This window comes from Cygnus atratus, chromosome 16 (assembly GCF_013377495.2).
Source record: "Cygnus atratus isolate AKBS03 ecotype Queensland, Australia chromosome 16, CAtr_DNAZoo_HiC_assembly, whole genome shotgun sequence".
Taxonomy (NCBI): Eukaryota; Metazoa; Chordata; class Aves; order Anseriformes; family Anatidae; genus Cygnus; species Cygnus atratus.
The window spans coordinates 7057036-7082163 of NC_066377.1; the positions used below are offsets into that span (position 1 = coordinate 7057036).

The 25128-nt window shown below is 41.7% G+C and overlaps 1 protein-coding gene across 8 annotated transcripts in view; it reads left to right on the plus strand.

The window, feature by feature from the left end:
• Positions 1-25128, plus strand: part of BCAS1 (brain enriched myelin associated protein 1) — a 212120-nt gene that overhangs the window by 143821 nt on the left and 43171 nt on the right. Inside the window, exons 1-3 of one of the 8 annotated variants that reach the window (XM_035548457.2) lie at positions 19980-20127; positions 24688-24761; positions 24876-24957. In XM_035548457.2, the coding sequence (XP_035404350.1) occupies positions 24693-24761; positions 24876-24957 (151 nt within the window). In that variant the 5' untranslated portion in view covers positions 19980-20127; positions 24688-24692. Of the gene's footprint in view, positions 1-19979; positions 20128-21362; positions 21487-23380; positions 23517-24687; positions 24762-24875; positions 24958-25128 lie in introns of those variants that run through there. The other 7 variants (XM_035548453.2, XM_035548460.2, XM_035548455.2 and 4 more) reach the window with 7 other exon arrangements.

Sequence of the window (25128 nt, forward strand, 5' to 3'; positions counted from 1 at the left end):
GAGAATGGAGACATGACTCCACATTTAAGTATTCCCACTGAGATGAAATACCTTTGGATGGTCTACAACTGAATGAACACAGAAGGTGCTGTAGTGGCATTAATTACTGGGTGAGAGGCTACCTATCATGGATTCTTATTTACAGGAGATAAAGGCTGCTGACTGGAAAGCCAGCCAATGACCTGTGCATCTCGGCTGCATGGAAAAGTTATTTAAACTTTCTAAAATACTCTCTTTTCAATGTATTTTTAATTTTGAGCTTATCTGAATGTCTCTAGTGATACAGACAACAGCTCCTTTATAATTCCCATGTGATAAGGCAAGGTTGGATGAGTTAAGGTGATGTACATTTCCTCTCCAGGAAAAAAAAATCCCTCCACATCCATTAAGACTTGTTCACTAAACTGGTTTGACTTGTGTTAAATGTTTTCCTGAAATAACCTGTGACACTGCTTAGTGTCACCTGCTGAATTCTTTTGTCCTAAGAGACAAAAATTTCAAAACTCATTTGCTGAGTGAGTCAACTTCACAGCCAAATGTGAAGGAAGGCCTGAAGTAAGATGTATCTGGGAATGCCATCTCTAAAGCTTTTTCTGCAACTGCTTTGAGCTCCAGCTGGAGGAAGGACTTCCCTCATGTCAACAATTTACTACCTCGTTGTGCTTTGCTAATTGGCTTGAGTGCTTTATTGCAATTTCTCTTTCATTTATCTGATGTTATTTTCTCTGTGCTTGTGGTTAACTGTTTTTCAGACATGTAGAACAATATTTTGGTTATTCTTTATATACTGCCGGGTTCAATCTTGTCTTTTTGAATGCTGAAAATATCTGTTGACTTTCTTGTGAGTTTGGAAGTGTGCAGAAAATGTTGGTTTGAGTCTTAAGTGGAATATACTTTGGACCAGCTAGTTCGTCAGCTACATCAGCACATACCAAACCAGGGATTACTGCAGTCACAGCATTAATACTGGCAGCTTCATAACATTGAAACGGAAATATTTTACTTTGTTGGTGGTGGTGTTTTTTTGTTTGTTTGTTTGTTTGTTTTCTTTAGAATTGACTTAACAGGTGCTTTGTATTCACTTTGACTGTACTTAATAAAATATATTAAAACACTCTTGAACATCATTTCAGCCTATAGGCTGACAAGTAAAAAAAAAAAAAAAAAAAAACTTAGATATATATTATTGTTTTGGATGTACTACCAAACGAGAGATTAAAAATAAGGTAGGTAATGTTCACCTGCATTGTTAACACCATATTTATTCTATAGCTTCCAAGGAACTAGCAAATGAGTATCAGGGATCAGTGCCTCCAGGGTTCACAGAGTTAGTATAGTATGTGTTTTTTACTAAATAAATTAAAGTTTTATCAGGATTGGACTTTTGTGTGTCTATTTTTGGCTTCCTTCAGTTGAAAAATGCACCAGCTGAACTTGCTCTCCTGACCTCTTGCTGGTGCTTTACTATTAATAGAAAAAGCGTTAAAAAGTAACCCGTCTCATGGTGCACGATAATATATTCATGCTTCTTTGTGATCTGCTCCTGTGAACTTTATGACTTGACATCCACTCACAAAACAAGGAGGGCCCTGCCAGGATGCCCAGGCAGGAAGGAGGGTCCTCCAGGTGCCAAACCTGCCCTAGATGGTGGTGGCCCATCCATCAAAGCCAGGATAGTCAGGACTGCGGGGCCAAACAGCCACAGGGATCCCATTTGAACCTGCCTGTTGTTGTAGGACACTGGCGTGGGGTTGTGGGGACGAGGACACCCCACTGGGGACATGGGGACAGGTGCCTTCACCAGGGCGCACCTCAGCAGCCCTCTGCAGGTGGATGCAAGCTCACAAGTCTCTGCCGTGATTTTTTCCTCAACTTCTTAATATTGCTCTCTTAGGGGTTTGCTTGAGTCTGAAGAGTTGGACCAGGTCATGACAAGAGGAGATAAAAGATCCAGATGACTCCCAGACACCTTGTTGCACAAAGATAATGTGGGCCGTGTGTGTAAACCAAAAATGCATAAACCAAACCGTGCAGCAGCTGGGGGTCAGGGTGGGTAACCACCCATCTCACTGTAGCCATCTCACCTCATAAGAAAGGAGAAAAAATAGTAGAAAAAAACAGGCCAGGAAAGCTGCATTTACTTCAGAGATACACATGACACTCTCATGTCTAATGATATTTTTACTTGGAAAGTTAAGGAAGAAAGACAAATGCAGTGTTTGCTACTCTGTTCCAAGAATAATATTTGAACTAATTCAGCCACTTTGATCATCTGACTACACGTTATGCTTATTTGTAAAAAAATACCAACATCTTTCTAGGCCCATGTGGATTTCCCCTCCTTTTGATCTCTCTACACCCCCAGTTTTCCTGTAAGGCTAGGAGGATTAATCCATATTTATGTTCACATAAGAAATAAAGTATCTTTTGTTTTTATTTTTTTTTTTCAAACTGGACAGGATAAGACACCAATAATAAAAACACAGAATGACTTGTTGCTCTTCCCTGCACTGACAAGTCACACATTCTTTCTCACGGGCACTCTCGGAGCAAAGGTTTCCACCAGCTCTTATCAGCCAGAGCACACAGATACCATGACTTGGGTAAAGGTGAAAAGGCCAAAAGAGTGGGAGCACACGTTTTGGGGTGGCTGTGTCTCTGGGCTAGGCTGACTTTCCCTTGCTAGTTTGTAGGGGCTCCTCCAGTTCTGCTGAATTAAGGAGTGGATCTAGCCCTCACCCAGAGGGCTGACGGACAACAAGACAGGAGCAGAGGGAACCAGACCGGTGCACCATGGCATGTGACACAAGCAGATCACACTGAGGTGTGCAGTCCTGGTGCTAAAACCCCTCAAGCCTCTGGATGAGGACCAGGAGCCCCTCAGTCTTCCCAGCCCCTGCCCCAGCCAGCCCAAAGGACCCCGACTCCCAGTGGGAAAGTTAGCATAAGTTATTTATTAGTGGTGTGTGAAAAGAAGGAATGTAGCTACGTGATGTTCTTTGACAAGTGTTTTTTAGTCATTTTCTCTGTTGTCCATGTACGGTTTAGCTGATGGTTTATTATTAAAAAGAGCTGATCAAGTACGAGGAAATATGTGTGGTTGTTGCCACCAGCCCCAGCAGGAGGAAGCTAGAGTTACTATATTTGATCCACAAGATTCTTTACATTTAATTTCGTTTAAAGCTTATGTCTCCATTCAGAGCATACCTTCGTCTTATTGTGATACACACACTCTCAGATATATAACATTGTTTTCCTACTTTTGATGGTAAAGGGGATATGGCTATCTGTGCTGGAAATGATCATCTCTATTTTTTTTCTTATCTCCCACAGGCATTTCTTCCTGAATCCCCTATAATTTCACTTTCTATTTTCTGCTACAACTGATTTTGTCAAGCTTCTTTTTTTTCCTCTCTCTCCCTCCTTCTTTCTCTGTCTTACAGCCAAAGCAGAAGCATCCTAAATCCCACACACTAAGCCCTGGGTATGTTTTTACATTTTCAATTGTTCTCCCTGCTGCCCATTTTCTCTCTGTGTTGCACACAGTTTTCCAAGCCCAGATTTGTTGCAGGCAAAAAAAAACTTTGTGTAGTCAGCAGTGTGGAAATTTTGATTTGTGTTCTTCTTTAATTTTCTTGGGCAACTAGCTAGAAAAAGCTAGTAGAAACTGACTACCAGCTCATACAAACTTATTGCAAAAGTTTGTCCCTCCTCCTTACCAGCAATGAGCTGAGTGATCTGAACTGGGATATTCAGAGAATAGATGAGAGACTTTTTACCAGGATTATCAAGTTTACTTATGAGTAAGAACACTGCCCTTGCTTTTAGCAGTCCTTGATCTAAAGAAAAAGAGTTTGCCTCTCAACCTTTATCTCATATTAGACAATATCAAGGTGGAAAAAAATTTTAAAAAAAAAGAAAAAACATTGGAATTTGAGGTCTCAGAAACCCTGTGCTAGCTCCTTGGTTGTGTTACAGCCCGTTTTACCAGCTGGGCAGCCCATAAGAGCCATAAAATTAACTAGCTGCCCCAGAAAGTACACAAGAAATATTTATATTTTATCAGGATGTGGCTTCTCTTTACAAACAAGTAAGACGTTTCGGCAGAATTCTGTTACAACCAGTCTCAAGCTTTAGGTATGCAGCTCAGCCTACAACTCCAGGCAGTATCTGGACCATCGAGACGCTTACAAGAGTGCCCAGCCCAGGTTTGGAAACACCTTTCCTTGGGGGCAGTGGGCTGCAGGCAGGCTCTGAGGCGCTCCTCTCCCCTCTTCCCAGCCCTGCCTTAGGAATTTGCTGAGCGAACTGACGGCACAGACATGGCGAACACAGTGCTTCCAGGAAAGCATCAAGTTTTCGGAAAACACAAAATGCTGTCTTGTTTGTAATAAACATGGCAAACCTAGCTCACACCGGGCCTGCTGTGGGTGTGCAGAACAAATACACAGCACGAATCTCTTACATGATAAGGAAGAGGCCAAAGAGTGCAGCTTATCCCAACGCTGAAGTGAGTACGTGACCCACTCTGCCCTGCCAGAGAAAACAGTCACTTCTGCTCGAAGTAAAAAACACCCCTGGATTTTTACTGTGAGCTTTGACATCAGGCATCAGTTACATGAAAACAGTTACTTTTTTCCCATTTTTTAAATTTTAATTGGAAATTTGGAAAATAATATTTATACTAGAGGTGTGGCTTTTCCCCCGTCCCCCCCAAAGTGGCCCTGAACTGTGTAAACTTTCAGGTTAAGTGCTCAATTAAAAGGTCAAATTATCCAAATAGAAAACTGAAGTGTCAGGCAATAATTGTCTACTGGACTCCGTTACCTGAAGAGTTCATTGCACACTGACCTAGTTTAAATATTATATAAAATAATGGTACGCTTGGTACTTCCTACCAGTTATTTATAACTCAAAAGAAACAGAGCTGTATAAATATCAAGATCATTCTTTGGAATTGTTTTCATATGAAATTGCAGAGTCCACAAATACAATAAAGATAGTCTTAGAATTCCCAGACTGATTTAAAAAAATTAAAATATAAAATTAGTCCCTATGTCTCACCAGCATAACAAAGACTTGCATTTATATGACACTATGTTTAAGCTATTACTAATACTTGCTAAATAAGTTTGCTGTTTACAAACCACCTCCAGGTCTCAGCTCTGTGCCCGTACCTTTCCTATCTTGTACTTCTTATGACTCAGGATTTCAAGCTCATTTTTTACTTTTGACCAAAACCTCAGCTTCTGTTTATACTAGCTCTGTCTTTGGCAAACCAACAGGAATAGTGATGTGTGATAATCATATCCACTGCAGTTCCAGTGCCATTTGTAAAATGAATTTAGTTCAATGGTACTTAACCAAGCTCTTATTTTGTATGTGCTGTTCAAAAGAAAAAGCTAAGAAAGTTTTCAGTGTCTAGCTGCAACATCCAATGGCTTTCTGGCTATGTCCAGAAAAAGTTGTTTTAACTCATTTACAGAATGAAGAAGGAAATTTGTTTGAAAGCATTCTTATTATTCTGAATAAATGTCTCTTCTGTGGAACTAGTAATTTTTCTTGGCTACATCTAAACTGCAGGGCAGGACTGACAACTTTATTTGCCTGGAACATCCTATGGCTCCTTTCTGTACCATGCCTCAAGAAAACCATTAGCAGGGTGAGTTGTGCATGGGTTTCATTCTGACCTGGACCTATATCTAAGCTGGGGCCATTCCTTCATTTGAGCATGAATCTGAGAGTCAGAGCTGTGCACACCATCACCCACAAAACACAACAATATTTCTGTAAAGTTCATTATCAATCTTCATGGACAGTAATGGTGGTTTGCAAAACATTAAAATTGGTGTGCTCCTTTCTGTTGGGTTCAAGCATTTCTAGATGATGCCAGAAATGATTCTGTCTTTTGCACTCAGCAACCCTGGCAGTACCCTATGATACACAGCTCCCCTTTCTCTTCTTACTTGTGTGTCCCTTCTGGCTGAAGTCACATGCTAACTGCAAAAACATTAACCACTATGTCCTCTTTAAACCCAACCCACTATCAGCAGCAGGGAGGCCACAGCCTGGTGTTTTCTGGAAGATGTGGCTTATTTCTGATAAGAGCTATCTAATCACTTTGCAAAGTTGCAAAGAGATAGTAGGGACAAAAAAAGGCCAAATATATATCACCTCTCTTTCTTTTAGAAATCTTGGACACTGTAAGCACCCATCATCTAAATACAACGATGAATTGGCTTCCTGAGTCATCAGTTGGATTTGTTGTGAGACCTGAGTGAGTTAGCACTGACATATGAGTCACATTAAATCATTAACCCCACCTGAAAATGTCAGCATGGACTCTCTGACCCCCCCGGGAACAACTTCAATAGCACAAAAACTTGATCTGAAAAAGCTAACTTTAGGATGAGACTAGTTCAGACCAAACACATCCAGTCGTGGGGCTTGGGAGACAACCTGAGCCACGTCATGGTGTATGCATGTCCATGGCTGGGCAGGAGGAGGTAGAGTCATCTTCAGAAAGTTTCTCTTGCCTCAACTGAAAGTTTTTGTTCAAAATAAGAAAAAAAAAAAAGTTAAAATAGGAAATAATTTGGCTGTCCAAGGAGGTGATCATAACAACTAACACGTTCATGTCCTGTCTATTCTATGCTAAAGAGGGAAAACTGATAGCAGTCAGCTAAATAAATGTGTACCTTATTCTTAATTAACCAACTGTGAAATAAAATACTTAGCTTTTTCTTGGTTTTAGTTGTATTTCTTTATTTAAAAGGCAATTAAAAAGATAACATGTTACCTAACAATGGACTACCTGATTTTTTAAGGATATATGTGTATGGCCCTGTCTTGATGACACCTACATATTATTTTCACAGCTGCAATTTATGGATTTATTTCAGAAACTAAGAAACAAACCTAGCCATGAATTTGTCAGTGGCATTAACAGCTCTTTTACAACCACACTCTCAATTCAGTCACCACAGTTTGTCTATTTTAATAACACAAGGGAAACAGCATGTACTGTAACAGCATGAACACACACACACACACAAAAAAAAAAAAGAAAAAAAAAGAGAGTGCTTTAAAAGACAAGTATTTTTCAGGGATTGTCAGTTAAATAGTAGGGATGTCACTTCCAGTAGGAGTTGCACAAACATGCACATACATGTGCAATTAATCAGACAAGCTCATAGTTTGTTGAAAGCAAAAGAAAGCAGATAGAAAATTCCCTTGCAGAAGGAAGTGCCTGCAAGTTTTAAGTACCTGTGCGTAGGTACTAAAAAGCAGGTACTGTAAAACCAGGCACAGGTACTGTAAAGCACAAAGCTGCATGAGAATATCCCATTTCCAGGCACAGAAATGTTCAGAAACCTAAAAATGAGGTTGATTACCTAGTGAGACTTCCTGGCAATGGAAGTTGCAGTACGCAGATGTCCAAAACAGTTGTTTAAAGTACATCCTCAACCTCAACCTCTTGCTGACACTCAGGTTTGAGGACAGATTAGGCAAACTTAGTTTCAGACTGTGCTATACCAGTTGCCAAATGAATTGAGATCACACTGCAGAGCAACCTTTGCCAAATTCCCAGACACTCCAAATCTGTGTTTTCAATAATCTTAGGTCTGACATTTCCAATGGCCTTCAGCTTGGCATCAAGGAGAGCATATGGCTGAAAGGTGGTTTCTGTTGGGGAAATTATGCAAATCTTACTGGCTTGGAAAAAATCTGGTGGTTTTAACAGGACTTGACTTGAGGTCTTGAGTTCTTTCTAATCAAAAATTCATAAACTGACTCAAAAACTATTACGCAAAGATAAACAGAGTGGACAGCTTTGAACCAGACTAAACAGGTTTGGAAAGACAAACTTCCAAAGTCATACCTGCAGGATGAGTTGAGAAGGCCAGACGTCCACATGCTCAGATTGTAATCACTTTAATGTCCCCCAGGAACCTGAACCTGGATTGGAAGAAAATACTAAATAATGGACAAGATTGAAGCTTTTTGGAAAAATGGAACTTTTTGGTGGATAGAGTACTCTCATTTGGTAGAATTATGATTCCAGAAAATGGCTTGTTGTTAGGAATATTCTTCTTTACTATGGTTACCTAGATCCTACCTAAATTATTGATCAGACCATGGACCTACTGGAACTACTCTTCCAGATGAGACCTTTGGTTGGTCACTGATCTTGCTGACTCCGGGAATGATCTTCAAAGCAAACAGGAGAAAGATGGTTTTAGCTAGGTACCAAATACTCTGTTCCTTATTAAGGTCTCTTAATCACTGTTAAGAGAATATCTTAAATCCTAAAATGTTTTATTTAACACTATTTTAAAAGACCACCAGCAATGACTATTGTTATTCTGTTTTGGTGGTTTTCTTTTTTATGTTGTTTTGTTTTTTTTGTTTGTTTTTATGTGCAGCCAATCTCCTTCAAAAATTTCTGAAATGTTAGCTTTGTGTGTGCTGTGGTCCAGTCTATGCCATTTGTAACGTTTGCTCTTCACCAACACATTGGCATTTTAAAAAATAAAATAAAAATAAAAAAGAGAGATGCCTGGTCTAAAAGTGCAAGGTGCAAAGGCTTGAAAGGACAGGTGTGGCAGGAGGAACAGAATTTACCAAACTTATACAGCTTATCAGGGGTATAAGAGGCAAATGACGACTCAGCTATGTATATCTGAAGTATTGCTCTAATGATTAAATCCAAAAAAAAACCAAGTCCATAAGAAACATTCGCTGTGATGGGTTACCCTGTGACATGTGTAGCTGACCTTTCTAATCAGATCAGTGGGGAAAGTGAAATGCAAACCAGCAGCAGCGTTCAAAACACACCCCAATGAGTCACTGTTACAGCAGGCAACATCAATGAGAAATGCTGACTGCCACTTTTCCATGCCTTCCCCAGATATTGCTTCCTTAACAGTGCCCTTCGCACATCTCTCTTACGCTGCTGAATGTGTTCTTCTGAACAGCTCCTTCCTGCAGTTCTCAGCAGCTCCCTGAGAAGCCAGCAATGCCAGCAGCAGCTCCAATGAGAGCTCAGGCACCTGGGAATCCTCATTTGTAATCCAGAGACCGAGATCAGTCCAGCTGCCTACATCAGGCAGCTGTAAGGAGCAAGGCACATATTTTCCCAATTCCATTTGCAGAATTTGCAGTAGCAGCACTTACTAAAGGCTTTGCCAGACAACAGGCTCCCATTGATTTAGGGCATTCTTTCTGTAAATATGAGCGACTGTGACAGTTATGTGGCTGTCATCACAGCAGTGGTAATAGAGAATGACATTTTGTCTGTCTCTCCCTCAGATGTTTAGGTCTTGTGCTGCCACATGTGGGCTCAGTCATTCTGCAAATAGATTAACACAAAGGTTACATGGCATATGTCTATTGAGTGTGTGTCTAGCCAAAAATACATCTTATGCTCAATGAGGATGGGCAATTTGTTTTCAGCAGGTAATTCTTTCATTTGGAATGTAGAGCTGGAGGAAGATTGTTCTTTGATGTGGATGAAGCTACTTATGTCCTGTGAACAACTGCAGCAGGACAAAAAGTAAAGAAAAGTATTCCAATAAATTCAAAGGTTTTCTTTTTTCTTCTCTCTCTCTCTCTTTTTTTTTTTTTTTTTCCTTCTTCTTAATGAGTTCAACATGGGCTATGTAATGCATAGTTTCTGGTCAAACAAAATCTTCCAGATGACCTAGCTCATTTGAGGATTTCTTTTTCACTTTTTTTGAGAAGTATTTTCATTTTGAGTCATCCCTGAGTAATTTATCACTCAATGAACTGGAATGCTCATTACTTACATGGCTTTGGTTTAATACTTCTCTCTTTCATGCTGGAGGCTGGAGCAGACACTTTGCTATTAACCTTACTTTGACTAAAACTCAGTCACAGTACTTGCTGAGATGCACAAGGATGCAGACAGGGAAACTCAACATTAGCATTTGCAGCCCAGAGCATCATCCCCAGCTGTGCCTCTGCCCTTTGAGGAACTTCGTCCCAGGCGGTTACACAGCAGAAAAGCTGAGATCCAAAGCAGATCCCAGACCAACACCTCTCTGCCGGATGCTGCAGCTGAGATCCCGGGGGCCGCCTGGTTGCTGCCTGCCTTGGGCCGAGGGCTCCGCTCACGGCGCTCGGAGGCTGCCACCTGCCGGGGGAGGGACCGCAGGAACCGCCCCGTACCGGGGGGGAAGGTTTGGGCTAGGGGAATTCACCCCGGCTTTACATTTCAGAATGGCTACAGTTTGGAAATTGTGGTTTATTTCATTTCATTTCATTATTTTATTTCATTTTATTTAATTATTTATTGCTTTGTTTCATACAAATGTGCCATCATCTGCCAAATCAAGAAATAAGAAAAAGAAACAAAAAACAACACTACAAAAGACATGTTAGTAATTTAATATGTTGATAGCTTCTAAACAAAATCTATGAGGTATATTAATTTCTATCCATGAATGAATTACCCCAGTAGCAGTAACAGCCTGATCTCTGATAATAACTTCTTACTCTATATAATGAATAAAGTCCGGTGTCTCTTTTTTAAAAACTGTTATTAGGAGAAGTTACAGTTTGTAATGTCTTTCCTGCAGACCACAGTTTGAACTTGCATTCCCCCACACTACGTGCCATACAAACACCAGCCCCCAGGGTTTCCTACCCCATGCCATGTAAGACTGAAGAGAAGGATAAGGCAGAGAGGAATAAAAGGTGCAAAGCAGGCAATAGGCCTCTTCTAATTGTGAAAGGAGGTGCAAAAGGTTATCACTTCCCCAAGTAAATATTCCTACTGGCAGCTGGAGATATACAGGTGTTTCTAAGGAGGAAGCTTACAGCTCTGTAGTGGAAGAGGTGGTAGCAAAGAATGAATTTCTTCTAGCCTATTTCTCAACAGAAATCTGAGGTGAAATCTTGGCTCTCTTCTAAAGGGCTTGGGCATGTAAACGCCCAGAATTCAGGAACTGGAGAGCCTTGGCATGCAAACAGCGTTTTTCCTGTTTGTCGCAATAGAGCTGTAGAAAGCCTGGCTCCGGTGATAGCTTTGCTCCATCTGTGAGATTTCTCACCAGCCCTGACTCACCTGACAGTGATTCACCTCCTTCGAGGTAAACTTTCGTTTTATTGAATTAGGAGGAAAAAGTGATGTGGAGAGCTGTCACCATTATTTACTGGCACCACTGCTGGTAGCCTATGAAGAAGTCATTTAGAGGATAAAGAATTGTGCACGCTATAAAAAATAAACAAACCCAACCATGGTGAAAACCATGTTTCAACATAGAGACCTATGGGGAAGAATAAAAGTAGGATACAGTAAATATGAAAAGACAAGAGTAGCAATAGGCAACAAAATAATCATTTGCATTGTAACTACATAAAAGGCTTTCAAATATACATGAAGCTACATTCATAAAAACAAGGTAACTTTCTTGTGATCTCTTTGGAATTAAAATGGCATTTATATATCTAGATTACATACGTCATTTCCAAATTGGCAAAGGAGAGAAAGGCTCAAGAATAACACTCAAAATGGACTCAAACTACACAGAAAAAAAATAAAAATAAAAAGTCATGTTTAAGTATCAGATGAAAAGGTGGGTGGTTATCAGAGGAGGGTTAAATTAAAATAAATCATGGAGTGAGAAGACTTTCTTGAGTCTTCATTAGAAGCAATAAGAGAAAGGTGTCAACAAGACGATCTCTTGCACATCTCTTGCCCTTCAGCTACTCCTGGTTTTGATTGAGAGAAAAAGAATTGGTAGATAAGTAAAATATTTGCACTCTGTATTTCATATTTTAATGTATATATAACTCTCTCAATGTGATATTTTAAAGCTGGTTTGTTGTTTTTTTTTTTCACTGTAAAGTGCAGAAAACTCCAAGGACCTCTTGAAAGGGTTTTTGGATCTCCCCAAGAGTTACATGTGCTGGAAGGCTTCCAGTCCAGGTATCTCTGCTCTGAGCAGGACACAGCAAAACTGCTGCGGGCAGGGCGCAGGAGGCAGCAGCAGGACAGGAGGCTGGCACACACACCTCCCACTCTGCCACAGCCCCTGCAGGAGCAGTCTCAGGAAAAGGTGTGCAACTGCATGGGCAACAAGTTAGAGAGAGGCAGTTGCTTGTAAATTTGGGATCGCTGTGCTTTGACCACGCCACCTCACAACACTTGCCTTTGTAGAGTTCCTGCTGTGCTGAAATTATTTGGCAACTGATCACTCTGTGTTGCAGTGTTTTTGTAAGCACAGTTATACAATTAGGCATCGTTAATCATCCTTGGGAGCACAGCAGTGCAGCCTGATACACGCAGGGGCTTGCTGGAAGACAGGAAGACATCAGCCCTGTGCTCCCGTGGACTGGTCCATCGCCTTCTGGAGCACGTGGTTTGCTGGCCAAGAAGTTCAGGTCATTTCCAGTTATCAGCCAGTGTTTATTGCCAGGGGAGGGCTAGCTCACACGCCTTGCAGTCAACCATGCCTAGATCCGTGCGGTTTGTTTAACAACGTTTAAACACCTGTTCGTGCCTTGGACCGTCTGGCAAGGTGGCAGCAGCAGCTCTCCTGCCTGGAGCAGCTGCAGGAGGGCTGGCAGAACAGTTCTCACCCCCACATGGAGGAGCAGACCAGCCAAGGCTTCCTCTGCACTGCATCTACCCAAGACTTTACAGAAGCTGGCCAGCAGATGTGCTTTTCCACCTTGAGGGCATTTCCGTTGGCACTTGTCCCAAAGGCAAAGTGCAATCTCTCTGTACCAAGACCAATAGGTGTTTTCACCCAGCCCACGTTTGCTCCTGGGCTTTGTTTATTTATCTGATCTGCAATTTGCTTACTTTTATGTGCATTACTCATTCAGCTATCACCTGGATTGTTTTATTGTATTTCCTCAATGTTGATTTTTAGGGCCACACAAGACTTTGTGATATTATACCACAGCATTAAGAATCTGGACAATATCAGCTAGAGATACAAAATAGGAACAAACCTTAAGTTTTATTGATCTTTATGACATTATAAATCCATGAAATTCAAGCAAAAGTCATTTTGGTCAGGCGTCTGTATAATGAGCTGGTTCCAAAGAACCTGACTGCAAAATATGTGTTTTCTGAATCCCACAACCTGTGCTGCATAAAAAATCCCTCTGTCACAATTATTTCAGCACCTCTAATCCAATTGCTAATGTAACGTAGCACATATTGACAGATTAACACAACACCTGAACTCGGGCCAATCCTCTGATGCTCACCGGGAAGCGCAGGAAGGGCTCCCCGCTGTTTGCCCTGGAGAAATCCCTCTTATGGGAAGGGTGCCACAGCCTGCCAGAACCTCGCCTCTGCCATCCAAAGCCTGGCTCTCAGCTGATTTTGGGGTGTTAGGAGGACTGCTGTGGGGAAACAGGTAGGAGAATATCATCGCAACCAGTCCTAAAGGACAGAGGAAAAAAAGACTTGGATTTAAGTTGTCACCTTAAAAAAACTACATCCAGGGGAAACAGTTTAACAAGCTATTAGAGAGCAAGCCATCAGCAGTGTTTGGGGATACATGTTTGAAATGGAGAAAGAACACAAGTCTTTGCATTTCTTTGAGTCTGGATGTCTTTTTCTTGAAACCCAAGAGCAAGGACTTGAGTTTTGGCTTCTCTTTGTACACTTGGGAGTCTTTTTGCAGTAATATCGCACTGCTCCCCAAACCTTTACAAAATCATGCTGTGTGTGGTTGGGAGGGAAAGTTGTCATTATATTTTACAAGTGAGGAAAATGAAGCACAGATTTGAAAATTATGCAGAAAGTACAAATCCCACCTCGAGGTCTGTCCCACTTCCAATAGATCAAGCCATGTCATGGTCACTGAAAAGCACAGTGTGTCAAATAATAGCCTGTCACTCCTGGAGAGCTCCATTTAAATTAGGTGAATCTTCACTTAAAGCACAAAAACTGAGGCATGATTTTGAATCCAGAAATAATTACTCCAAGCTGCACCAGGCCTAGAAATCTTTTCTTTATTTATTTCTTCTTTTTTTTTTTTTTTTTTCTCCTAAATTTGAATCGAGATAGAACAAATTACAATGAATGCAGTTTCATTTCTGCCCCAGGGAATACTGCTACTCACTACAAAATTAATAACAGAAAGCTTTCACTGCAGCAGTGATCTCTTGGAGGAGGAATTGCAGTGGGAAGTTAGAGCTAAAATGCAATATGAGAGCTACAGATGAGAGAAATTTGCTTAGCTGCTATCTTTCTTATGCATAACTCTCACTTTGCTATTCAGAATTTACAGTTTTAAATATTAAATTAAGTTGTGAAGTTATTATCTGGTAATATTATCTCCTACAGAAAATGTAAAATATTACTGGATTTATAGAGTTGCAGTAATACTGTAGAGCTCTTGAACAGCAGTATGAATTCTGAAAATCTGATAACTCCTATTTTTTTTTCTCATATCAACAACTTTTTTTTTTCAAGTTGAATTATTAAAAAATAAATAAAATAACCTACCTAAAATGTACCTAAATGCAGTCAAATACAAGTTTTCTTGAGAGAAGTCCAAAGCAAAGCAAAAAAAAAAACCTGGACAATTTCCTCAGCGGTATCCCAGCCCAAAGCCATGAGGGCTGGTGGTGAACTACAATTTAATTACAAGCCATGGCAGAAAGGCAGGACTGCTGGAAGCACGTCACCTGCATGGCTGCTGGCACCAGGAATTTGCCAAGCCAAAACCTGACTTGGGGACTTACACTTCCCCTAAAAGCCAAGGCAGATCCCCATCCCATCCCATCCCATCCCATCCCATCCCATCCCATCCCATCATCTGCTGGGGCAATCTTACCCCCACTCTTGGCTCTCCTCAGGACAGCAAAGCATCATAGGCATGATCCACATGGGTCAAGCACACTTTGAGATAACTGCTTATCTTACTACTAGAGCTGCTGCAGGTTCATGCTGTTTGTGGCATTGCTAGTCTCTGTCAAATAAGAAAAGAAATGCACAGTCTGCAATGAACCTCCTTTTTTTTTTCCTTTTTTTTTTTTTTTTTTTTTTTAATTCTTCTTCTTTCTTATTTTCAATAATCCAAGCTCCTCACATTTTAAATTTCGGGCTTGGGAGGAGGAAGGGTGATAGACTGCTGGGGGAAAACACCACCAACAGGCTCCAAAGCTGTGACAGCTGGCAAAAGCGGTGACCCAGCCTTTGCAGAAGCTGTATTAATGAAGTGAAATATTTAACATAGTATTGTTATCATCAGTGCATATTTGATGAAAACATAAAATGCTCATACAGGAGAGTAATTGTGGTTCAAATGCCTGTCCCACCCACTAAGGAACTATGTATACAATAACTCTCTGTTTCAATCCTGACACAGTAACTTTTTATCTGTTCTAGAAGCTCCCACATGAAGAAATAGCTGGTGTATATTTTGTAATTCTCCCTCAAAAAAAAAAAAAAAAAATTGCAGCAGGAGCCTGATTTTGTGATGGGGGAAGCAGAGGCAATAACAGATCACCAGTTCTCTTCTTACATCAGCACTCCGAACCACGATCAAAGTCTGGAGCAACCAGAGGCTGTGATACATAGCTTGAAAAACCACATTCAGGCTCTTTCTGGTAAGCAGCCTGAGCAAATGTTTCTCATTCAGCTGAAGCATCTGAGCCAAATTCTGCATTGTGATCGCATGGAACCTGCGGGATTCCACCCAGCCCGGTGGCGCTGGCTCAGCATGAGGCCACAGCAACTGCGGCTGCAGCCGCACTCGCCATCCCCCTGAGATACCGGGAGTACACGGCTCTAACTCTCTAACTGCTGCTCCTCCTGCTTCCCCGGGGCCCCCTGCACTGAAGCAATCACTCACTCCTTTTCACTACCCGTTCAGACCGTGTTGGCTTAAATACAAGACAGATTCAGCAATTAATATGGGCTCTGTCAGAGACAGTGGGGGAAACCTACTTGCTGAAAACATAATTCTTTGGGAATAGGAAGCACTAACTGTGAAGAAGCCAGATCCAATAAAGATTAAAACTTAGGCATAATTTAAGCAGAAACAGCTTGCCCTGTAACTCTGAGTCAGGCATGCAAGCTTTAGAGGGACAGGAGTTCAGACGTGCTCTTCTGGGCCTAGCTCGGGAGAGCACCTGCTCTTCAGGAGGGGATATTCACATCACTGGTGTGATGTCTGACACTACCTGTGCCCATCTTTCCAGCCCATGTCTTTCCCAAGGATTACGGATTTCCTCCCAGGGATCAGGTGCAGGAATGCCAACATCCCAGTTTGTGAATGCCCAGGTCTGTAAAAACCTCAGCCACATATCGCACTGCCTGCGAGCTTCTGAAGTCCTGCTCTGCCATTACTGAAGTTACTTCACTGATCTGACAGAGCTGAACCTCACAGTCCATCTGAAGACTCAGACTCTTGCTGTGCCATTTGCCATTTGCTCACTGAAGTGTTAGCAAGGATAGGGTCTCTCCCACCCTCCTGAGAGGACTGTGCCAGGATGGCTTTCCCTGACACAGGGTATCAAAATATGCATTTGGCAAACAATTTCTTTGGGGAAAATTCCCACTGAAACAGTCAGATTATGTTAAATGTAGTTTGGATATTTAGATTAAGCTGAAACCACAGAAAGGGAGGTGGTTATGTAGTTTCTGATGGATTTATAGAGAAACAGTTCCACATCACCAGCTTGATTCCAGTGCCCACTTCCCTCTGGTGCTGGCCTGGAGGCCCCATATCACCTAATGCAGACCTGTAACCCTAGCTGAATCCTCCTCCCTTAGCCTATTTCTGTGGCTAAAGAAGACAAAAATGCACCCAATTTGCCCTTTCCACTGTCCTCTTGAACAGAAATGAAATTGAACTCAATGAACTTGGAATTTTTCACTGTAAGTGAAGTATCTTCTATTTCACAACCCATCGGTGTTTACAGCTGTTACTCAGCCACGAGCACGGGGCAGGCCCTGCAGACCCTGGGAGCTGTGTGAAACCCCTCAGGACATCCATCCAAACCTCTGCTCCTCCTCGCTGCCCTCTGGGACTGGCACGGGGCTCGAGGCAGCTGCCGTGCCTTGGAAACAGGGCAAATCGAGCAATGTAAGTGTTGGGCTGGTCCTCCCTCATGGGAAAGAAGAAGGAAGCCCATGACTCACTTCATCCATCCTACTGGGACTGAAATGGGAAAGGCTGAGTCAAAGCGTCATTTGTGTTTTGTCTGAAGCTGTCAAAATTTGACTGGAGTCATGCCGAATTGTTTCTTCCCTCTGCTGGTCTTCAGGTTCCCTCTTTCAGCTCTCCCTAGTGTTGCTGAGGTTGTATTGCTGCTCATCCCTCCTGCTCTGTGACATAAACCACAGCAGTCAGATGGACGTCACCTTAAATTGACATCACCCACTTCTAGACCTCAAACAGCAAAACCAGGTGGAAATACAAACCAATATTAATCTGCTCTTCAATTGTCAATATTTGAATGCTGTTGGCTCTCATGCTGGACTGTAATAAAAGAAACTGGCTAATCAGATATAATTGTCAGGAGCTCTGTGCCATTAATTAACAGGAAGTTTTATGCAGCTGTCAGATGCACATGCTGAGCATTCCCTGCAGGGGAGAAAGATTTATTTGGTGACAGTTTCATTATAGATTTTGGACTTAAAAAAAAAATATATACTGAAAAATCATGAAAAAGCACTGTTTCCTCTGCTTTGGAGGGGAAATTCTGTGCCCAAGTCTTCTTCCCTCTGCTGGCATCCTGCAAAGACATTCCCAAGCACAATGCAGAAAACAACTCCCCTCCAGGACAGCAAAGCAGGCAGTGCTTTGCCATGGGCACCTCTGGTCTGCCTTTGATGAACGCATGGGAAAGCAAAATATACTCCAAGAATTAATTAATCTTAATGACATTTTTTAGGGAATGAAGTATTCCTGGAATGAAATATTTATATCTTGCATCTCAAAATTATTTCATAACAATAATAATTAAACACAACGAGAAAGACCAAAAAATAAAATAATAATAATAATTTTTAAAAATGAGTGGAAGCTAGTCCAGAGACACTGAACAGATGACTTGTTTTGCAATCAGGTTCATGTTTTGTGCCTTAGCCTGCAGATAAGTTTCCTGGCTACCACCACGTTTATCATCCAGAGACAGGATGGACAGGATTATAAGACTGAACTTGGGCATCTTCTGAGCTTGTAGACAAAGATTTGAAATATCTAAGTGATAAAATAAGGAGAAAAAAATGACAAAAAAATAACAAAGATGCTTGACCTAATGCTTGAAGACATAAGAGAATCAGAACATTCATCCAACTTCCCATGCACTGCTGAGCTGGTAGTAATCAGAAGCTCTGGTTTCATGCATATTGTTTCTTCATCATCTTCTGAAACAGCTGACACCATTCACAACCAGCACATCACCCTTGTTACAGATCTGCTTCTGATTCTTTATCGTGCTTAATAACAGAATTATATTCAAAAACAAAGCACCACAGAGAAATAAAAGTGCCATCTAGATGATATGAGCAAGTCAACAGGGGAAAAGATTGAGGGGATTGCACTAGTGTTCTAATGTAGTTGAATCCTGAGACACACAGTGCAGACAATGCACAACCTGAAACAAGCTGATTAATACGTTTGAACACTTGAAGCTGACAGTCAAGTGATCTACGTACAGCAGGCTGCGATGAAAGGAAGCCTAAAGAGAATTTCTGGGAACCCCTGGCCTCGGGATATTTCATTAATAATTAAGGAGAATTTGCCATTATGCTTTTAGTATCTTCACATCCTGCCAGAGTTACCAGCACGGCCACGGCCACCTGCTGCACTGGGGAGGTGTGAGCTCCCTCAAGCCCTGCTGCAGACTCTTTGCTGCTGCTTTCTGTAGCTATCAAATAAAGGATCTTTTTGTTGCTTGTGTTATGAGAGTCTCTGGGAACACCAGTTCATGAAACCAAGTTTTATTTTGTGTGAGGTGGTATGAAAGCAGAGAACACAATCCTGTTCCTGCTGCAGGCACCCCGGTCTGAGCGTGGGCTTCATGACTCACGTGAGGGCGTAGTAAATCCTGACAACAGGTTTCAGATACAAACACTTGGTCCGTTTGCATGTTATGGAGGGATATTAAGATCCACTTTGAGTAGAGCAAACAGCCATGTCAATAAATGCACTTTGTTTTTTCTGCCGCTGTGGGAAACACCCGTGTTTGGAAGGAGTTTTCAGGTGCTCAGCACAAAGCCACCACGTCCAACACAGTGACCGCACTGGGCTGCCCCCAGAGCCGTAATTGTAAATACGCATTTGAACAGGTTTGGGTAGCCAGAAGGCTCAAGAGCAGAACATATTTTGTGAAGGGCCGGGAAGGTGGACAACTCCACCCTCCGTGTGTTTGCACCCAGTGTGTGAGCAGTGCCGGAGCAGAGGCAGAGCCACCAGCAGCACCAGGCCCTGAGCAGCTCCGGCTCCTGGGGGACTGGTTCCTGGCCACCCACCCCGAGGTAACTCATGCTGCTGCTGCTGCTCTTCTCTGGGCTTTTCTTGGCTTCGCTTCTCTTCCTTCTTCACTTCTGTCCCATGCGTGAGCCCTGCATATGCTCTCACGCTAAATGGTTCTAGGTGCTCCTACAAGTGCTCGGCTCATTTTGTTTGGGCTTTAATGTATGTGGGATAAGTTTTCCCTTTCTGTGTACTGGCATTTCCTACAAAAGGACAGAAGACAAAAAAGATCTGCTTTCTGACAGCATTTCTACCAGCCAGGTCAGGACTGTTCCCACCCTGAAAGCCTGGGGTGTGAATGTTTGAACAATTTTGCTTTTCCCATTTGACTACAATGCAGAGTGGCTGAAATAATTGTGTTAAAAACTGCCTGTAAAGCCTCAAGGACTGTAATTTTGCATGTCCTGAATGCACGGCCAGCTGCCTGGTTGCTGCTCAGATTGTTCTTGGGTGTTTCTTGTTTGCTTTGGGTGAGTCATCTCAGTCCTTCCTTCTCCTGTCACTTCTTTGTTGTCTATTGTCTGTCCATTTCTTTGCCTTAGCCACTGACAATCCTCAGATGCCTTTGTCCACTGGTGTCATCACACCCAATACCTGTCCAAGTTATCTTTGCCTGCAACAAAGCAACTGAGAGCTGCACGGAAGGAAGGTAAGGAGACTTTCTAAAACCCTGTCCTGTTATTAGTCCTTCCTTGGCTCCACATGAATCAGAGCAGGATCTGCTCCTCTAGCTGGCCACTGGCTGACACGTCCCCATGTTCACCTGTTCTCCAAGAGGCAGGATTTAGGAGAGGGATGTACTGGGGAGCTGAGGATCCAGTCCTTGCCCTGGGACACCTTTTTGCATGAACTGATGCCTCTAGGTCCTTCCACTGCCTCTAGAACATACACAAATTTATTTAGGTCTTTCTCCAATGCTTACAGAGTGGATGTATCTATAATGAAATTATATACAAAGTGAACTAGGCACAGTTGATCTTTTTATTTTCTGACATTTAAGTATAACATATGGCAAGTTCTGGTGTGAAATTAATTGAATCTGTATGTACTTATATTAATAAACACTGCGACACAGGCAATCGTAATATTGTAGGTTGGTCAATACATTAAAAAGGTCAGGCTTATCTGGCTTTAGACAGAGTACACAGTAGATTTTGTTGTAATTTTCTCTCTTAGTTTTCAAAAGTTTTACCGCATTGCAAAGACCAAAATAATGCTTCCGAAAGTGAGAGAAAAAGACAAATTTTGCCAAGTCTTGAGCTCATGCTCGGGGCATACTACAGTTCATGTAACACAAAAATAATGATAAAAACCCTATTTCTCTTTTGGATTCCCTTCTTCATTACAATCGAAGCAGTGAAGCATAATTTGGGACAGGAACTGTTTCTGGGCTGTGTCTGACCCGGAGGCTGGTAGCAAATGTTCCTTTTTAAACCAGTCAGGCTGCATTCCAGTGGGTCTGAGTAAGCCCCCCACGAGGATAAAATCCTTGAAACCTAATCAGAAAGTCTGTATCTAGAAAGGAAGCCCAGGGATGAGAATGTGCTTACTCTGGTTCCTCTTCATTTCTAAGGGTTTCTTTTCATTTTGGAAAATATGTATATATATATGTTCTTGCATCAGGGTCCTCTCTTTTCCCCTCTCAATCCCTGAGAATTGCCTTGTCCTGTGTGAATAAAATAGACATCTTGCCAGCAACACCTCTCAGGTCTGGTGAGGGTTTGCTCCATTCTCACTGCTTACTACAGAGACCAGCTTTGTGTTTATCACATGTAGGACAAAAAGCACAGACAGGGCTGCCTGGTGGTTGCACCACTCATAAATAACCATGATTAATATCTGAGACATACCAAGAATACCCAGCAGACAGACCGAGTCAGCACCCAAGCGACAGTGTAGGACTCTGTCCTGGGTTTGTCTGGGACCGAGCTAGTTTACCAGGACAGACTCACAGCAGGACACAGGTTTCCAGCAGTTGACAATGTCTAGTTCTGCCCACTAGAAACAGGTACGTGGCCAGATCTTGAGAGCTCCTGAAGACCGATGTTGTGTATATAACTTTTGTTGGCACTGGGAGCCGCTTATTTTTTCCTAAATCCTCGTGGCTCCACATTTAATAATTTTAGCTTCAAGCAGACCTGAGAAGATGTTTCAAATGAGAGAAAAATGATTTATTTGTATAAACTAGAGGCATGAGCACTTTGGGAAAAATGTAGCCATTTATTTTTTTTGAGCAGAGCTCTTTTTTTTTTTGCAAATCTGGAGCCACATATGCATGCAGTCAGAAGCAGTAGTCTCTGCAGCAGCAATTCCTAGATGCTATGGCAGAAATGAATAGCTGTGACATTGCTTGCTTGGCATCTTGAATCTCTGCCAGTTTGATACCATTTTGTATTTGTTATCATTTCTGCCAATACTCAGTTTTGTCTATAGGTGGCAGTGACCTTTCAATTTTTCTTTAAAATAAGGCAGAAGCATGCATGCATATACATTTTACTAATTTTACTGGAGGATCTGGGCCAGGATAGTGTGTTCTGTATGCATAGAAATGGCCACAGACTTGTCACTTTTTTTCTGTATCCACTTTTTGCCTCAGAGCATGATAAAAAGGCAACTACTTACACCATACAAAAACCAATGCAATGCAATAATCGACTACTGCTGCAAGAAGGTAAAAGTCTGAAGAATTATAATATACATGCTTGATGGAGCGCTGCATTCGGTGTTCTGGGGACATATTCTGAGATGGTTATGTAGGAAGTTAGTCCTGGTCTTTTATCAAAAATAGCCTCCAAGATTTTTCCAGCTTCTGGTAAAGTGAAAATCTTTTAAAATTCCATGTGGCCTTTGTGCATGTTTTATTTCAGTCAGAATTATAAACTTGACTGTAGAAAATAGGTAATTTTTTTCTAGGACAAAATATGCCAGAAATCAGAGCCTGTGATCTCTGCTCTGTATCAGTTAAAGATAACTTACTTGACGTGAGTAGAGCTGCATCAACAGGAAACTAGAGTAACTGAGAATCGAGCTACAAATCATTGTAGAAATAAATAAGAAAAAATAGGAATTTGCTTCTCCACTCCCCTCAGATATATGCTTATTTCACAGCACATGTGAAAAAGGAAGCACGTAACCTGCAAATGTTCTACTCTCTGCTTAAGTTGTCTCCTGGCATAAACCAGGAGGCCTTGTGAATGGAAAACAAAAGTAAATCCTCCAGATTCAACTAGATACTAAATTTACCATTGAGACTAAGCAGCAGGATTTGAATCTTGTTTTCTTCCCTTCTGATAGGATAATACTTAATGTTGCTAGGAGACAGAACTACATAGCAAGGACAAGAGGCCATTGTACATCCACGGGGAGATGTTGGCTCTTTTCCACAATAAATCAGAAGTTCTGATTTATAGTGGAAATATCAGCTGAGAAGATAAAATCCCTGTAAAACAACTCGGCAGTCTGAAATCAAGGCTCAGAGCTACAGCCACTATTTCTGCAGCGCTTCTCAGCAGCATGTGGCTGCCATTTGTGTTTCAGCATCAGCGGGGCCGTTCAGTGTCCAGCTCCGCACTGGGCACTCAAAGAACAAAAACCATGCTTGGAAGAGAGGCCCAGCTTGGATTTCATGTCAGCTAGGATGCAGCATAAAATAGAAACCAGATCTGAACTACCCCTGTCAAGCAAAAGTTTGTAGATTGAGGTTACCAAAAAAAAAAACCATAACCAGCTGGAACTCTAGGCAGTAACTGGAGGCTGAAATGAGAGGTTTCCCCCACTTCCAAGATTCAAATTCTAATGAAGGTGATTTCGCAAAACTGCTCTTTTCCTCCTTTTCTCTAATAGTCAAAGGCTGTTTAGTCAAAGCGCTAAGGAAAATGCTCTTCCACACCTCTGCAGCTTCACTGGTCCATATAGGCACACAGCACAGCAGCAAGGAGCAGAGGAGCACTTGGCACCCGTGGTGCCCGTGCAGGAAATCCAGCAGGATAATGCTGCAGCCCTCAGCCTTCCTCTCTCTGGAGACCTTCCTCATTTAAGGTGTGGCTCAGATGCATCTCCCCTTATTGTTTGCTTGTGCAGCTTTAAATGCTCCATATGTATATATATCCTGAGCCAAAGTCAACAGGAGCCTTCCTCCACCCTCAGCCTTCAACCATGTTGCAGGGAGTGTGTTTGGTCCCAAAGAATTTACAGTCCACAGGGCACATAAATATACATAAGGGGAAAAAGACAACACAGTTGAATGTATACTTCTATGTAGGAAAAATTGAATTGAATAAAAATCTAAAAATGAATCAAATATACTGCTCCTTAAACACACTTTAAAGAAATAAGAACAGTTTAAATAAACGTTGAATTATCTAATGACTTGATGTTAATTATGCTTTTGTTGCAGTCAGAGATGTGACTCCAGTAGGTGTGAACATGAGAAAGCTATTTTAAACTGCCCAGTTTGGGTAGCAGTGATGTTAATGTTGTGGCAACACAAGATGCAGCATGCTTGAAAAATGCATCCAGGACCACAGATGAAGTCAGTGGTGGTTGGTTTGTGTTGCCTCTGTCTCGCTGCAGCTCCAGCTAGCTGAGAAAACATCACTCGGTGCATCTGTGAGCTGCAACTGACCTGTGAAGCTGCCTAGAGCTGTCCCATACTTTCACAGCCGCATTCAAAGGGATAGTTTCTCTGTGGGATTTGTTATACAGAATAGCCTGCCACACAGGGTCAGATTTTCAGAACTAACATGTGAACGTGTGTGATTTCTTTGCATGTTGCCTCCTTTCTGTTCATCTTTTTCTCAAATTAAAAAAGAAAAAATAAAGTGAAACCCCACAAAGCTGCTGTAATTCATTCATATTATTTGGTCTTTGTCATTTTATTTTGCTACTAACTCCACACGTCTTTCCTATCTACTGAGTCCTAACAAATGATACTGCAGTGATGGTATCTAGCTTTCCTCAAGAAAGAAGAATTCATTAATCTGTGCTATTTGCAGTGAGCAGCTGTGACCCCTGTGTGTAATCTGGTTTGAATACTTCTGATGTGTGCAGACTGATGATAAGGGCAGGTGCTTTGGGGAAAGCAGGTGGGGCTTACAAGGAATTTAACAGGCTATCAAAGTCTGTCACCATTGGCTGTCTCTTAATTTTAGTTAGGTAGTAAATCTATTAATGAGAAAGAAGGTACATTTTTTTTTCTCCCATCTCACAGGAGCTATGGGCAACACAGTGAGTGTCCCAGTGGAAGTTAAAGAAGACAATGCATGCCCAGTAATAAATTATCAGGTAATCAAGAGCTGCCCATTCTCATCTTCCTTGACTACAACTTATTGAGAAGCCAATATCTTTCAAATGCCCTGGTGTATCTAACTCTAAGAACCATTTTATCTGGTATTTCAGGCTCTACCTGAATCTCCTACCAGTGTCAAAAATGGATCTGCTGTATTTGTTCAGACTCATCCTCCTGCAATGAATGGTGGAGGTATGTACTGGGTAGCATTTATGCCTCTTTTTCCACCAGACAGAGAGAGAGAAGTTTATGCTGGTGCAACAATAAATGATGATATACAGTCTCATATCAAAGGATGAGCTCATATTTTGATTCTTACCTATGAATCAACATATGCAGCTGCTCAGAAGCTTGAGAGTTAAA